At 34.9% G+C, this 13,337-nt stretch overlaps 1 protein-coding gene across 1 annotated transcript in view; it reads right to left on the bottom strand.

Moving 5' to 3' along the window:
• The window catches only part of MALRD1 (MAM and LDL receptor class A domain containing 1), a 541,690-nt gene extending 528,860 nt beyond the window's left edge, over positions 1-12,830 (bottom strand). The window contains exon 1 of the mRNA XM_074324842.1: positions 12,531-12,830. Within this exon, the coding sequence (XP_074180943.1) occupies positions 12,531-12,708 (178 nt within the window). The 5' untranslated portion in view covers positions 12,709-12,830. The remainder of the gene's footprint in view (positions 1-12,530) is intronic.
• Between the last annotated feature and the right edge of the window lie 507 nt (positions 12,831-13,337).

The following is a 13,337-nucleotide window of genomic DNA, read 5'->3' as shown; positions in this document are numbered from 1 at the left end:
CATAATAATAGCGGGAATCTTAACAGCCACCATGTATTGAGGGAGTTTGTTCTATGCTAGGCATTCTACTTGCAGTAGTGGATGTATTCCTTAAGAAGCGAGCATTTTTTTCTGTTTTAAAAATGAGGAGACTTGGGAATGTGTTAGGGAACTCGCCCAAGACCGAACTGCTAGTGAGTGCCGGGGCCAGGATTGGACCCCAGGTCTCTTTGACTTGAGCACATGAGCTCTTAAAGTTCTGTCCTAAAGCTTAATTGTTAATCTACTGTACAGTTTTGATCAAGGCCTAGAATTAGAGGTCAATCAGATTTTCTAGTCAGCCTGGGGACACCAGTACTTCCACACAGAACTGATGTCATTGTATTCAAAAGCAAAGAATTTTGGTGGGTCTATAAATCATGCCACAGTTACATTTACAATCTCTGTAAAGACTTTGAACTATTTAGAATAGCCAGAATACCCGTTAGGGTATTACCTCATGGACCCCTAGTGGTCTAGGGACTCTGATTGAACAAAAAGTGAACTAAATCGCACAGTTATCTGAATATATAAATGAGTGCATGTCATTCAATTAGCTATGCATGTATCTTTATAAACAGGTATCGTTCAAGTTTCTTTTAGTTCCCTGCAACTTTTACAATGATTTATTTGTGATTGTAAAATATTCAAAACTATTTTTATCACCATATTTCAGCAAGTATGTTTATGAAACATCCACACATTCTGACATGGGTGTCAAACATTTTTTAAAGACCAAGAAACTGCCTTGAAGTACAATTACTAGTTGACGTCTGTGTGCAATGTTCTTTGCTCTTTTTAATACACAAGCATAATGATGATGACTTCTGGAAGTGCTAGAACTAGAAAAATAGCTAAATAAAACATTTTTCTCTCAGAATAGTCTCAACAGGGGTCCTTTTTGTTACAAAATGAATCTAACGTCATATATTTTCAACTAATTCTTATTAAAAAAGGCAATTATGAACTTCTAATCACTGCTACCATTATTCAAAACATGCATCAGAAAAATTTCTAAGTATTCATTTACCCCCCCCCCCACCAATAGAGAGTAGTATGTTTTAAACCATTTGAACAACTTTCCTTGAATTGTGGCTGATTTACCTTTTAATTCCATTGCCTCGTACGTGCATTCAAATCTGAAATGGTTTGCTATATTAAAGTCTGCTCCCATGCATATTTCTACTACCACAGCCATCACTAAATTGTGTTCAGTTGAACAGCTGAACAGTGTCTGGAATGATAAGCAATGGCATGCAGGCACTTATCAGTAGAATCCATGTTCCTGGGCTTTTTGAACTTGTGGAGCTCATCATTTTGTTTTCAATTTTATGATCCCAAAGGTCAGACGCAGTGCAGGGAGTGTGACTCTGTTGCAATTTATGGTTTCTTGGAAGGCCCAATTATCTCCTGAATTGGCTTCCATTGTGCCAGATTCCCTCATTAAAATTCACTGAGGAGTCCCTCATAGATTCACTTATTAGCACCATAATGGGAAGATAAGTATTAAATTATATCCCCAAGAGATAGGTAACTTAGGGCAAGCATCTGAAAAAATGTGAAGGAATACAATAAAGTTTTTGTAGTGGCAATAGTGAAGAAATTGGGGCAGAACTCAGGATTAATTCAACAAAGAATGGTATGGGTAAATAATTACAATGTAAAGTTTTTAGAAGTCAGAGAAAATATAAGAATTAGGAAAAATTAGACAAGGAGAGGTAGAAGGTATTAAAAGCACTTGTTTCATAACTTTGCCTGGGCCTATATGAATAACGCACATCTTCTTTTCTCCTAAAAGTTCAATGAGGCACAGCTGTACTTTTTCCTTAATGATAAATCTTACTCTTTAATTTAAATTATGGTAAAATACACATGACATAAGATATACATTTTAACCATTTTTAAGTGTACTGTTCTGTGATATTAAGTACATTCACATTGTTACCCAACCATCAACACCATCCATCTCCAGAACTTTTAAATTTTCCCTAACGGAAACTCCACGCCCATTAAATAACTCCTCATTCCTTGCTCCGCCCATCCACTGGGAACCACCATTCTACTTTCTGTCTCTATGACTGTGACTACTCTAGGTACCTTATAAAGTGAAAGCATACTTTATTTGACCTTTGTGACTGGCTTATTTCACTTGTCATAATGTCCTCAGGTATAATGTTGTAGCATGTGTCAGAATTTCCTTCCTTTTTGAGGCTGAATAATATGTCATCACATATACCATATTTTGTTTATCCATCCATTCATCTGTTGATGAACACTTGGGTGTATTTCACCTTTTGGCCATTATGAATAAGGCTGCTATGAACATGGATGTACAAATATCAGTTGATTCCAATATTTCTTTTCTTTTAGATATAGCCCCAGAAGTAGAATTGCTGTATCATATGAAAATTCAATTTTTAAGTTTTTGAGGAATTGCCATACCATTCCCATAGAAGCTATAAGACTTTACATTCCCACTGACAATGTTCCAGTGTTCCAGTTTCTCAACATCTTAGCCAACACTTATTTTCTGGGGTTTTGTTTGTTTGTTTGGTTGTTTGTTTGTTTGTTTATAATAGCCATCCAAATGGGTGTGAGGTGGTATCTCATTGTGGTTTTAACTTACATTTCCCTAATGATTAGTGACGCTGAACATCTTTTCATGTGCTCACTGGACATTTGTATATCTTTGGAGAAATGTCTATTCAAGTCCTTTGTCCATTTTTTAAATAAGTTTGCTTTTATGTTGTTGAGTTGTAGGAGTTCTTTATATATTCTGCATATCAACCTCTTATTAGCTATTTGATTTACAAATATTTCCTCTCCTTCTGTTGTTGCTTTTTCATTCTGATAGTGTCATCTGATACACAAAAGGTTTTCATTTTGATGAAGTCTAATTTATCTATTTTTTTTCTTTAGTTGCCCGTGATTTTGTTGTCATACCTAAGAAATCATTGCTAAATCCAATATTGTAAGGTTTTCCCCTATGTTTTCTCGTAATAATTTTATAGTTTTAGCTCTTTACCTTTAGGCATTCAATCTATTTGGAGTTAATTTTGTAAGGTTAGGATCCAACTTTAATCTCTTTGCATGTGGATATCCAATTTTTACAACAGTTATTTGTTGAAAAGACTGTTCTTTCCCTCTGAATGATCTTGGCATCTTGTGGAAAATCACTTGACCATATCTGAGAGAGCTTCTTTCTAGGCTGTCTATGCTATTCCATTGGCCTATATGTCTGTCTTTATGTCAACTGTACACTCTTAATTACTGTAACTTTGTCACTAGTTTTGATATAAGGGAGTGTGAGGGCTATAACTTGGTTCTTTTTCAATACTGTTTTTGTTATTTGGGGTCCTTTGAGAGTCTATATACATTTTAAGATGGAAATTATTATTTCTGCAAAAAACGTTCTTAGAACTTTGATAGGAATTACACTGAATCTGTGGATTGCTTTGATTAGTGTTCACATGTAAACAATATGAATTCTTCCAATCCATGAACAAAAGATGTCTTTCCATTTGTGTCTTTTTAAATTTCTTTCAGCAACAATTTCTAGTTTTCTATGTACATGTCTTTTGTCTCGTTTATTACTATTTCTTTCTGTTTGATGCTACTGTAAATGGAATTGTTTTCTTACTTTCCTTTTAAAATTGTTCATTCTTAGTGTACAGAAATGCAACGGCTTTTTATGTGTTCACTTTGAATTCTGCAACTTTGCTGAATTTGCTTATTCTAACAATTTTTTTTGATAGAATTTTTTGGGTTTTCTACATTTAAGATCACATGTTCTGTGAACAGATATAATTTTACTTGTTCATTTTCCAATTTGAATGCCTTTTATTAAATTTTCTTATCTAAGTACTCTGGCTGGGACTTCCAGTACTTTGTTGATAGAAGTAATGAAAACGGGCATTCTTGTCTTGTTCCTTATCTTAGAGGAAAAGATTTCAGTCTTTCACCATTGAATAAGACGTTAGCTGTGCGTTTTTCATGCCTAGTTTATTGTGTTGAGGTAGTTTCCTTCTATTCCAACTTTGTTAAGTTTTTCCTTTTTAAGGAAAGCAACCCATTACATAGTCACAAAAGTTTTCATATAATTCATTTTTACTATTTAGAAAATCATTTTCTACACGTAGATAACAAAGAAAAACATTTTCACAAAGAATTATCACCTTTGCTCTCATTAAGTGTAAAAATAATGGCCAGTTCGTGCAAAGGATGAAATGAATCTAAATATACTAATTAAATGAAAGTAAAATTTCAAAAGTAAATTCTCAAAAGTAAATTTCTTTTTTTTTCTTTTTTTTAATTAAAGTTTATTGGGGTGACAATTGTTAGTAAAGTTACGTAGATTTCAGGTATACAATTCTGTATTACATCATCTATAAATCCCATTGTGTGTTCACCACCCAGAGTCAGTTCTCCTTCCATCACCATATATTTGATCCCCTTTACCCTCATCTACCACCCCCCTCTCCCCTTACCCTCTGGTAACCACTAAACTATTGTCTGTGTCTACGAGTTTGTTTGTTTTTTCTCATTTGTTTGTCTTGTTCTTTTGTTGTTTTTGGTTTATATACCACATATCAGTGAAATCATATGGTTCTATGTTTTCTCTGTCTGACTTATTTCGCTTAGCATTATATTCTCAAGATCTATCCATGTTGTCACAAATGGTCTTTTTTCATCTTTTCTTACCGCCGAATAGTATTCCATTGTGTATATATACCACAACTTCTTTATCCATTCATCTATCGAAGGACATTTTGGTTGTTTTCATGTCTTGGCCACAGTAAATAAAGCTGCAATGAACATTGGAGCACACATGTCTTTATGGATAAATGTTTTCAGATTTTTTGGGTAGCTAACCAGGAGAGGGATTGCTGGGTCATATGGTAATTCTATTCGTAATTTTTTGAGGAACCTCCACACTGCCTTCCATAACGGCTACACCAGTCTGCATTCCCACCAACAGTGTATGAGGGTTCCTTTTTCTCCACAGCCTCTCCAACATTTGTTATTATTTGTCTTGTTGATGATAGCCATTCTGACTGGGGTGAGGTGATAGCTCATTGTGGTTTTGATTTGCATTTCTCTGATGATTAGTGATGTTGAGCATTTTTCATATGTTAATTCGCCATTTGTATGTCCTCTTTGGAGAAATGTCTCTTCAGGTTCTCTGCCCATTTTTCAATTGGGTTATTTGCTTTTCAAAAGTAAATTTCAACGACAGATTGCTGTTTTTTGGCTTGGTGATTTGAAAATATTAATTAATGTTTACCAGGAAATGTTGTTTATCTTTCACACTGAATTAATTTTAATATTTTCATTGAGAAAGAAACTGGAAGAACCCTAATTCACAAAGGTATGAAATAGCAAATGGAATTAGCACTTTCATAGCCCACACCCAAATTATCCAATGTTACTTAGGTTGGATTTTTGTAATATAGTTGCCTTTACCCTCAAGTCGTTGAGAACATCACTGGCAGTAATTGCATCATTGAGGATATCTATGTCAATGTGAAAAGAATTACCAAATATTGTTTTACCTTTAACATTGTTTAAGATTAGTAACCTGCAAAGGAGGCCTCTAGTGTTTCGGTCTGGTGATTTCTGAAGAGATATGGACAAAGTGTGACATTCACTGCAATCTGCAGCAGCATACACACAAGTATAATAAATGTTGCAATGTTTACATGTAATTCTCTATTCCAGAGTAGCAGCTTGGCCAGGAGATATGGCTTTTTTAGTAGTTTCTATGATGGTGACTACAGGGCCCTGAATAGAAAATTATATCTTTTGCATGGAAAAACCTTTCCATCAAGTAAACTAATTCAGGAATAAATGAACTCCTGTCATTTTCTATTGTGAAATAGGTTTTCAATTTCTCTCAAAATAATTAAAATTTCTCTTCCAAGTCCATTCACGCATTTCAAGACTTGTTAACTGGAAAGTCACAATTATTTCTGGGTAGTGGAGAGCATTATATTCTATCCCTATTTCTTTGATGGAAACTTATTTAACAGCTGTGATTCAAGGTCCTTGCTTTTGTACATTTGATAACTTTGACAACAGAATGCAAACCTTCTCTCAGGATTCCTAGCCAAGCCTTTAGTGTCAACATGCACATGTAGAAATGAGGCTTATTGACAAAGAGAAAAGGTATGTAGGATGACAATCTCGGCAAAAGTTCTATCTGTATACGGAAATCATCTTCAGAAGACATTTTGCTTGTGGAAGAAACAGTTCATCATTTGATGTCACCAAGGTATCATTGAAATTTTCAAAGGGAGCTCACAAACTGAATGTCCTTCTTGGATGACATCAACTTGCACACTTGAGCCACGAAACCAGAGCAGATTGCACTGCAAGACTGAGCAATTTCATTGAATTCCATGGTGAAAGAAAACAGTGCACTTCATAATTCCTCCAATCATTCATTCAGCCAGTCAGTCAACCAGTAATCAGTCAGTTTACCTAATATTTATTGACTGTATGTGCTAATCCATCTTCTAGAAAATGAGAACTAGATAAATTTCCTGCCCTCATGGACCTAACATTTTGCTTTTTCCTGACATCCTTCAAAAGATTAAAGAAACGGTTTGCAGCTACAGGAAGATGACATCAATTCACAAAGCATGTTGATTTTATTAATAGTTTTATTAAAGTCTCACCGAAATACATGACTCCGTCAAGTTCGCTCTGTTACATGGCTTCTTTTGTTGGAATCATGATAGAAATCCTGTAGGATTGGTCAAGGTAAAAATTCCAGTAAGGTTTGAACCTCTCCTTTAGGAGAAGATTCACTGTCCAGGCAATTTTCAGAATGCAGCGAGAATGACTTCTTCAGTTTGTTGCTTTCATGTTCTCACATACTCAAAAATGAAAGAACAATCTATATTGCACTCGGTTCATTTTTTCTTTCACGATTCCATTGTCAATTTGAACAAAAATAGTCCATGACTGTGACACAATTTTAGACATCAAAATCTATGAAGGAAAATGATTTATGTTACACGACTTGGCACAAAGCATGCAAGTCATCCAATATTATCACGAGCAGGAGTTCCTGATAGTGTTATTTGACGTGAAAAGTGTTCTATGAAGACTGTTAAAAATAGCAGAAGGAATCTAATCAGCACATATACAAAAAAAAAAAAAAAAAAAGAAAGAAAAGAAAAATCCCCACCTCAAGGTCTCTCTGATCACATCCTTTGGAGCAAGGTTAATATTAGCTCTCTTGCAAAAAAAAAAAAAAAAAAAATACTGCTTAAGAAAAAACAAAGTTAGTGTAGAAATAATACAAAGCCTTTGTAAATATTTACTTTAACTAAAATAAAATGATAAAACTCTAAACAGACATTCATGTTATTTTATTATTAGTCCAAGTGGATACTTCCAATTTCCATTTGTTTTCCTTTGCTCGCTGGAAAACTTTCAGACTTTCCAACAGCAAAAGTTTCTTTTTTTTATTTTTTATTAAAGTATATTGGGGTGACAGTTGTTAGTAAAGTTACATAGTTCAGGTGTACATTTCTGTATTACATCATCTATATATCACATTGTGTGTTCACCACCCAGAGTCAGTTCTTTTTCCATGACCATATATTTGATCCCTGTTACCCTCATCAAAATAAGTCAGATAGGAAAAGTCGAGAACCATATGATTTCACTGATATGTGGTACATAAAACTGAAAACAGCAAAAGAACAAAACAAATAAATGAAGAAACAAAAACTCATAGACACAGACAACAGTTTAGTAGTTACCAGATAAGGAGAGGCGGGGGTGGAAGATGAGCAAAAGTTTTAACAAGGAGTTTGTAATTAATTTTCTGTGCACACAGAGATTTACAATCTTTGTTAAAATAAACCAAGCCTTCTTGAGTTTGTGATTCCAGCATTCCTGACTCCCCTCTCGCTATGTGTTATCTTCTCTCGCCTCTGGTTTTGCCCCACACCAGCTATTCTTCGGCATATATCAGTGGCCTTTCAACATAAACATTGAAACCAGCGTGCAATTCTGTAGACTCAGGTTTTATCCTGTCTTTGTCTTTATAAAATCTGCATTGTTATCCATTTTATCTAACTTTTCCATTCATTCCTTTCTACAGGATATTTTCTACTCTATTCTGACAGGCAACTCCTTTTCCAGTTTACCTCAGCAAAAGTATCCTGCAATTGTGCAAATCACACATAACAGATCTGAAAGTACTTGGGTTGACAATAAAGTACAGATAAATAAAATTGCCTATACTCAAATTTTATTGAAAGGAAACAGTTTGAAAGAGACTTATGTACATATTCTGACATTAGTAACTAATGAGGTATTTTATTTAGAAACAATATTTTTATAATGTCCTCTAAAGTTGTCCAGTGCATGAAAACCAGATTTCATAATCACTGTTTTAAGGCCTCAGGTTACTCATACTTCAAACGTGGGAAGGATAGAAACCCCAGTTTGAGTCTTGGGTCACCATTAACTAGCCACATATCCTTGAGCTATTAGCTTCTTGGCTTAGGGTCTCCCCTCCTTCACATTTACAAAATGAGGCTTTTGACTTAGAAGAGCTTGAGGGCTTTCCTTCTCTATGACATAATGGTTCTAAGGTTGTCACCACATACCAGAAAAGACCAAAGGATCTACAGAGACATTAAAGCAAAATGGTACTAATGAGTACCCAATGCAATAAACAACAAAGATATTTTGCTGTTTTTCATTTTGCTTAAGTTATTCTATGAAATTAAGGTAAATGTCATAGGACTCAAAACTATATCATCCATTTATGCCAAGACGAGAATCTGAAATTTTCTAATTTTCTTCAGCTAGGCTCTACATATTTATTATTAGATTTCTTATATATACAATTCTGTTCTGCTGTGGACTGAATGTTTGTATCCCTCCAGAATGCGTATGTTCAGGTCCTAATCCCCAGTGTGGTGGTATTTGGATATGGGGCCTTGGAGATGTGACTGGGTCATGAGGGTGAGGACCTCAAGAGGGACTAGTGCCCTTAAAAGAAGAGACACTAGAGATGACCTCTCTGTCATGAGAGGACGTGGCAAGAAGAGAGCTGTCTGCAAACCAGGAAGTGGGCCCTTATCACATAACGAATCTGCCAGCACCTTGATATTGGACTGCCCAGGTGCCAGAACTGTGAGAAATAAATGTTTGTTGTTTAAGCCTCCTGGTCTACGGTATTTGTTATGGTAGCCCAAACTATGTCACTACGGTAAACAGGATTTTTAAGTGTGTTTATTAGTTGTTTCATAACAACGTGCTGTTAAAATGTAGTGAGATAAATGTGGCACATGAAGTCTCACATTTCACTGTTTCGATACTTTAGCTTCAAGTACTTCAATGAAGCAAATACTTTTAAAAGTAGTTGATATTTATGTCATTCTAGTAAAGAAATCATATTTTACTTAATGTCTGATTGAACACTATCACCTCTCAGTTTTTGAGAATGTTCCTCTATGGTAACTTTCACATATTTCACATATAAATTTAGACTTATATGAATTGAGTACATTAAAAAACAAACAAAGAAAAAACAAATCTTGTTCCTAAATTCAAAAAGTTTGAAAAAGAAATTAGGTAAAATCTCAAATCTTTATGATATACTCCATCAAATCAAAGTATAAAAAACTATTTTTATCTCCTTATAAAAATACTATAATGAATGCACAAGTTCTTAAGCATGACATGTAGGTAAGGGGGGAAAATATTTGATTAACAATGTATTTTTCTCTTTTGAATCACAGCAAAGTTAGAGTACATTAGCTCTAAAAGTGAATTACACACAACAGTTAATTTTAATGCTAACTTCAGGTATGCAAAAGTAATTAAGAATATTTTCTGGAAACACTGCCATGGTAGGGATCCATTGAATGGGATATATTCAACACTGTAGCAACAGTATGTTTGGTTATCTTCTGGTTGATTTGGATTTGAATGTAGCAACGTAATACAACTGTCTTTATTGTTAAGAAAAATAAAGCAGAGTAATGCTTTTGTGTATCAGATAATTTGGAACAATTGCTAGAAGAAAAGGTAGACTATCTCTGGACTTAGTATTGACTCTGATATTAAAATTAATAAATAAAAATAAAAGAGAATGAAGAAGACCAGGAAATGAGGATCATTTTGGAAGCAGACAATGTAACACTTGGAACATGATTTAAAAAATAAATAAATAAATAAACAGACCAATACCACAACATTTATTTCCCTGGCTCAGGATATCAATAAATGCTAACACAGAGGACTTGCGAACACTAAAACCAAATAGTTGTTACACCAAAAAATTTGTTTTCTTGCTCACTATATATTAAGTGCTCAATAGTGTGTGTAAATAGAATTTATTCCATTGGGAAGATTCAGTCTTCCTAAACCTAATATCCTAAAAAAACAAACAAACAAACAAACAATAAAAAGAAACAAAAAGAAACACGAGTTGTTTTTTGTATTCTTGAAAAGAGGTCCATCGTATAAAATAAGAACATTCTCAAAAACCAATCAATAGAATCAGTTGCATCTGAAATTCAACTTCAGCTATGCCAATTTCCTTAAGAAAGTGAACATATTAATCTATTTCTCTAAAGGTCACACCACTTGAATGTTAAAGCAGGACACAGATTGATTTTTTTGTGACTACTTTAACATCATTATAAAGTTAGCTTTTTTAAAAAATCTCATCTGTAACTCTAGCATCACAAATTGTCATGAGAGAAATTGCATGGCCATTATTATTCCTTCACAATATTTCCCCCTTAGTGTGATATACAAAAGAAACTCACACTTTAAAGTGATTCTCAGTTTTATCTACAGGTTATGGTGCACATTTTAAATAAAATACAAAAGTGGAAGCTTCTCAGAAATGAAAATGAAAAGCGAAAAAGCCGAATGAAAGGTGATCTCCCAATGTAACATTTAAAATGAAATCTATTTATTCGACAGATTTATTCCTTCACTTTCATCCAAGACTGCCAGTTATTAGAATCTTTCATGCAGCTGAGACCTTTCCCACCCAGTGACTTTTCTCCTTCTTTCCCATTAACCTTTTCCCTGAAGCAGGACGATGCATGTTCTCACAGCAATTGTGCTAAAGGAAGCTTCTTAGAGATTAAGAATGGAATGAAGGGACTTTGCTCTTCTTGTCAAACCACCTGAGTGGTTCCTCTTTTGTGCTCACCAGAGAAGCCAGCAAAGGGCTTTCCCAGACAGTCCAGAGAAAGGGAGAGAAAGGGCAGCACACCCACATCTACAATCTCTGGGGAAACTGGACAAACATTAATGAATCCCTGTCTTTGGTTGTGCTTTGTATTCAGTAGTTACTAACTGTGTGACAGCTATCCCAAACTATGGGAGGAAAATCAGGAGCCTGTTTTCTTCAACAGAGAAGAAATTTTTCAGTAGTCACTTTTCTTGCTTTTAATGTAATAATCACTGAATACGTAAGTAGAAAGCCAACCACAAAAATTGAATATGTAGAACCTTATTTCCGCATAAGGAAATGAATTCTGTCAACACTAATTAACATAGTGTCTGAATAAAATTAGAAAATATGTTTGAGTAAAATACTCTAAAATGCTAGATTCATGCCTCCAGATAAACCGAGTCAATAGTTACTGTGAACCAACAACGAACCCACTTAAGTTTATGATAGTATTGTTTATGAAAGGTGATTGCGTGTAAGAATGGCCTAGTTCTATTGGTGAAATGCAGTATTCCTTCAGGATGTAATATGGCTATAGAAACTACAGACATGTACATGTACATCTCTTTACCCATGTCTTCCCTTGATGAGCAGTTTCCTTTTTATTGCTATGACACCAGAAAGCAATGGAGTATTTTCCCACCTGTGAGAGCTGCTTTGTCTCACTTTAAGACCTCTTATAATAAAGTGGAGGTTCAAGATCACACAATGAGTAGATGGTTTATCCAGGATCCAAATTTAAGTCCTGCCCTCTCTGAAGCTTATGTTCTTTCCTCCACCCAGAAGAAAAGAGTACAAGCCAGAGCTGTGCTCTGTGTGCTTTCGGGACCAATTCATTTGGTAGTACCATCCTCTCAGCAAAAAGAAAGTCTCCCCACCCCATCTCAGGTTCATTTCAAATGTTTTCATACTGAATTCAAACTGAAGCTCTTAATTCCCATCACAGCCTTTTAAAGCTGCAGTGAGGCTCTTCTATAAAATGTTGTTTCACTGATATAACATTAAAAGCTACATGTTTGCTTATCACTCCTTTTGCATCATCAGTAAAGACTGTTTTAAAATCCATTCGATCCTATTAGAATCTGTGCAATTTACTACTGCTTAATTAGTGTAATTTTTATTTAGGGACCTGTCTCTTTAATGAAAACACTATTTTTGTTTCTGATTTACACGACAAGCTTATAAGTGAAAGCCGTGCAGGGCCCGTATCTAGCTGCATCTCCCCGGGCTGCTCATCACCCCTGAAGTAAAGCTGCACCAAAATTGGAGGAAAGGGAGGGATGGAACTTACATTGCTGCTCATCACTCTTGTCCCCACACTGATCTGTGAAGTCACACACATTGTCAAGCGCCACGGAGACCCCGTTGTCACACTGAAAGGCCTCTGCTCCTTGCTGAACCAGTGTAGAGAGGAAAAGACAGGAAATCCAAGGGACACCAAAAGCTTCATTCTTTGGGAACGCTAACATCCTGGCCAGGCAGAAGCGCGCTATTTGATGGCTATTATTGATCAGGCAGTTGTAATAGGTGAGCCCGTAATTAGAAACATTCTCTCTCTATTCTTTGTTTTTCAGATTTGCCTCTTATGAGTGGATACTATTGCCAACTATCTACAACTCTAAGAAATGACTCCCAAGGCAGTTCATTTACCCTTTCAGAGGAGTGTCGTTAGAAAATATTTAACTTGAGCTATTGCATCATGTCTATATCTAGATAAACATGGATGTTTATTGCCCTATGTATGCCATGTTTAAACAACTCAAGCCTTTATGATCATGCTATCTCCTGAAAGAATTTTTTTTTATGCTAAGCACATAAATGGGGGAAAACACAATAAAATTATAAATAACATAGAAATGTTCTATATTAATTCCTATGCTTACTTAACCACCTTCAGGTAATTTAGAACATTATTGTGGTTACTAAAACTTATCCAAATATTTCAGGCTCAATTATTAAAAATGCTCTGTGAGAATGAAATGCTTATCCTTTATGATTGAATAGAAATCCCACATTTATTTTAGATAAATTGAGAAAAACAGGATTTTAAAACTTGAAAGGACCATGGAGATGATTATTTTACAAATCACATAACTTA

Source organism: Rhinolophus sinicus, linkage group LG02, assembly GCF_036562045.2.
Source record: "Rhinolophus sinicus isolate RSC01 linkage group LG02, ASM3656204v1, whole genome shotgun sequence".
Lineage (NCBI taxonomy): Eukaryota > Metazoa > Chordata > Mammalia > Chiroptera > Rhinolophidae > Rhinolophus > Rhinolophus sinicus.
The sequence above is the reverse complement of the archived record's forward strand: the minus strand, read 5'-3'. Positions and strand labels throughout refer to the sequence as shown.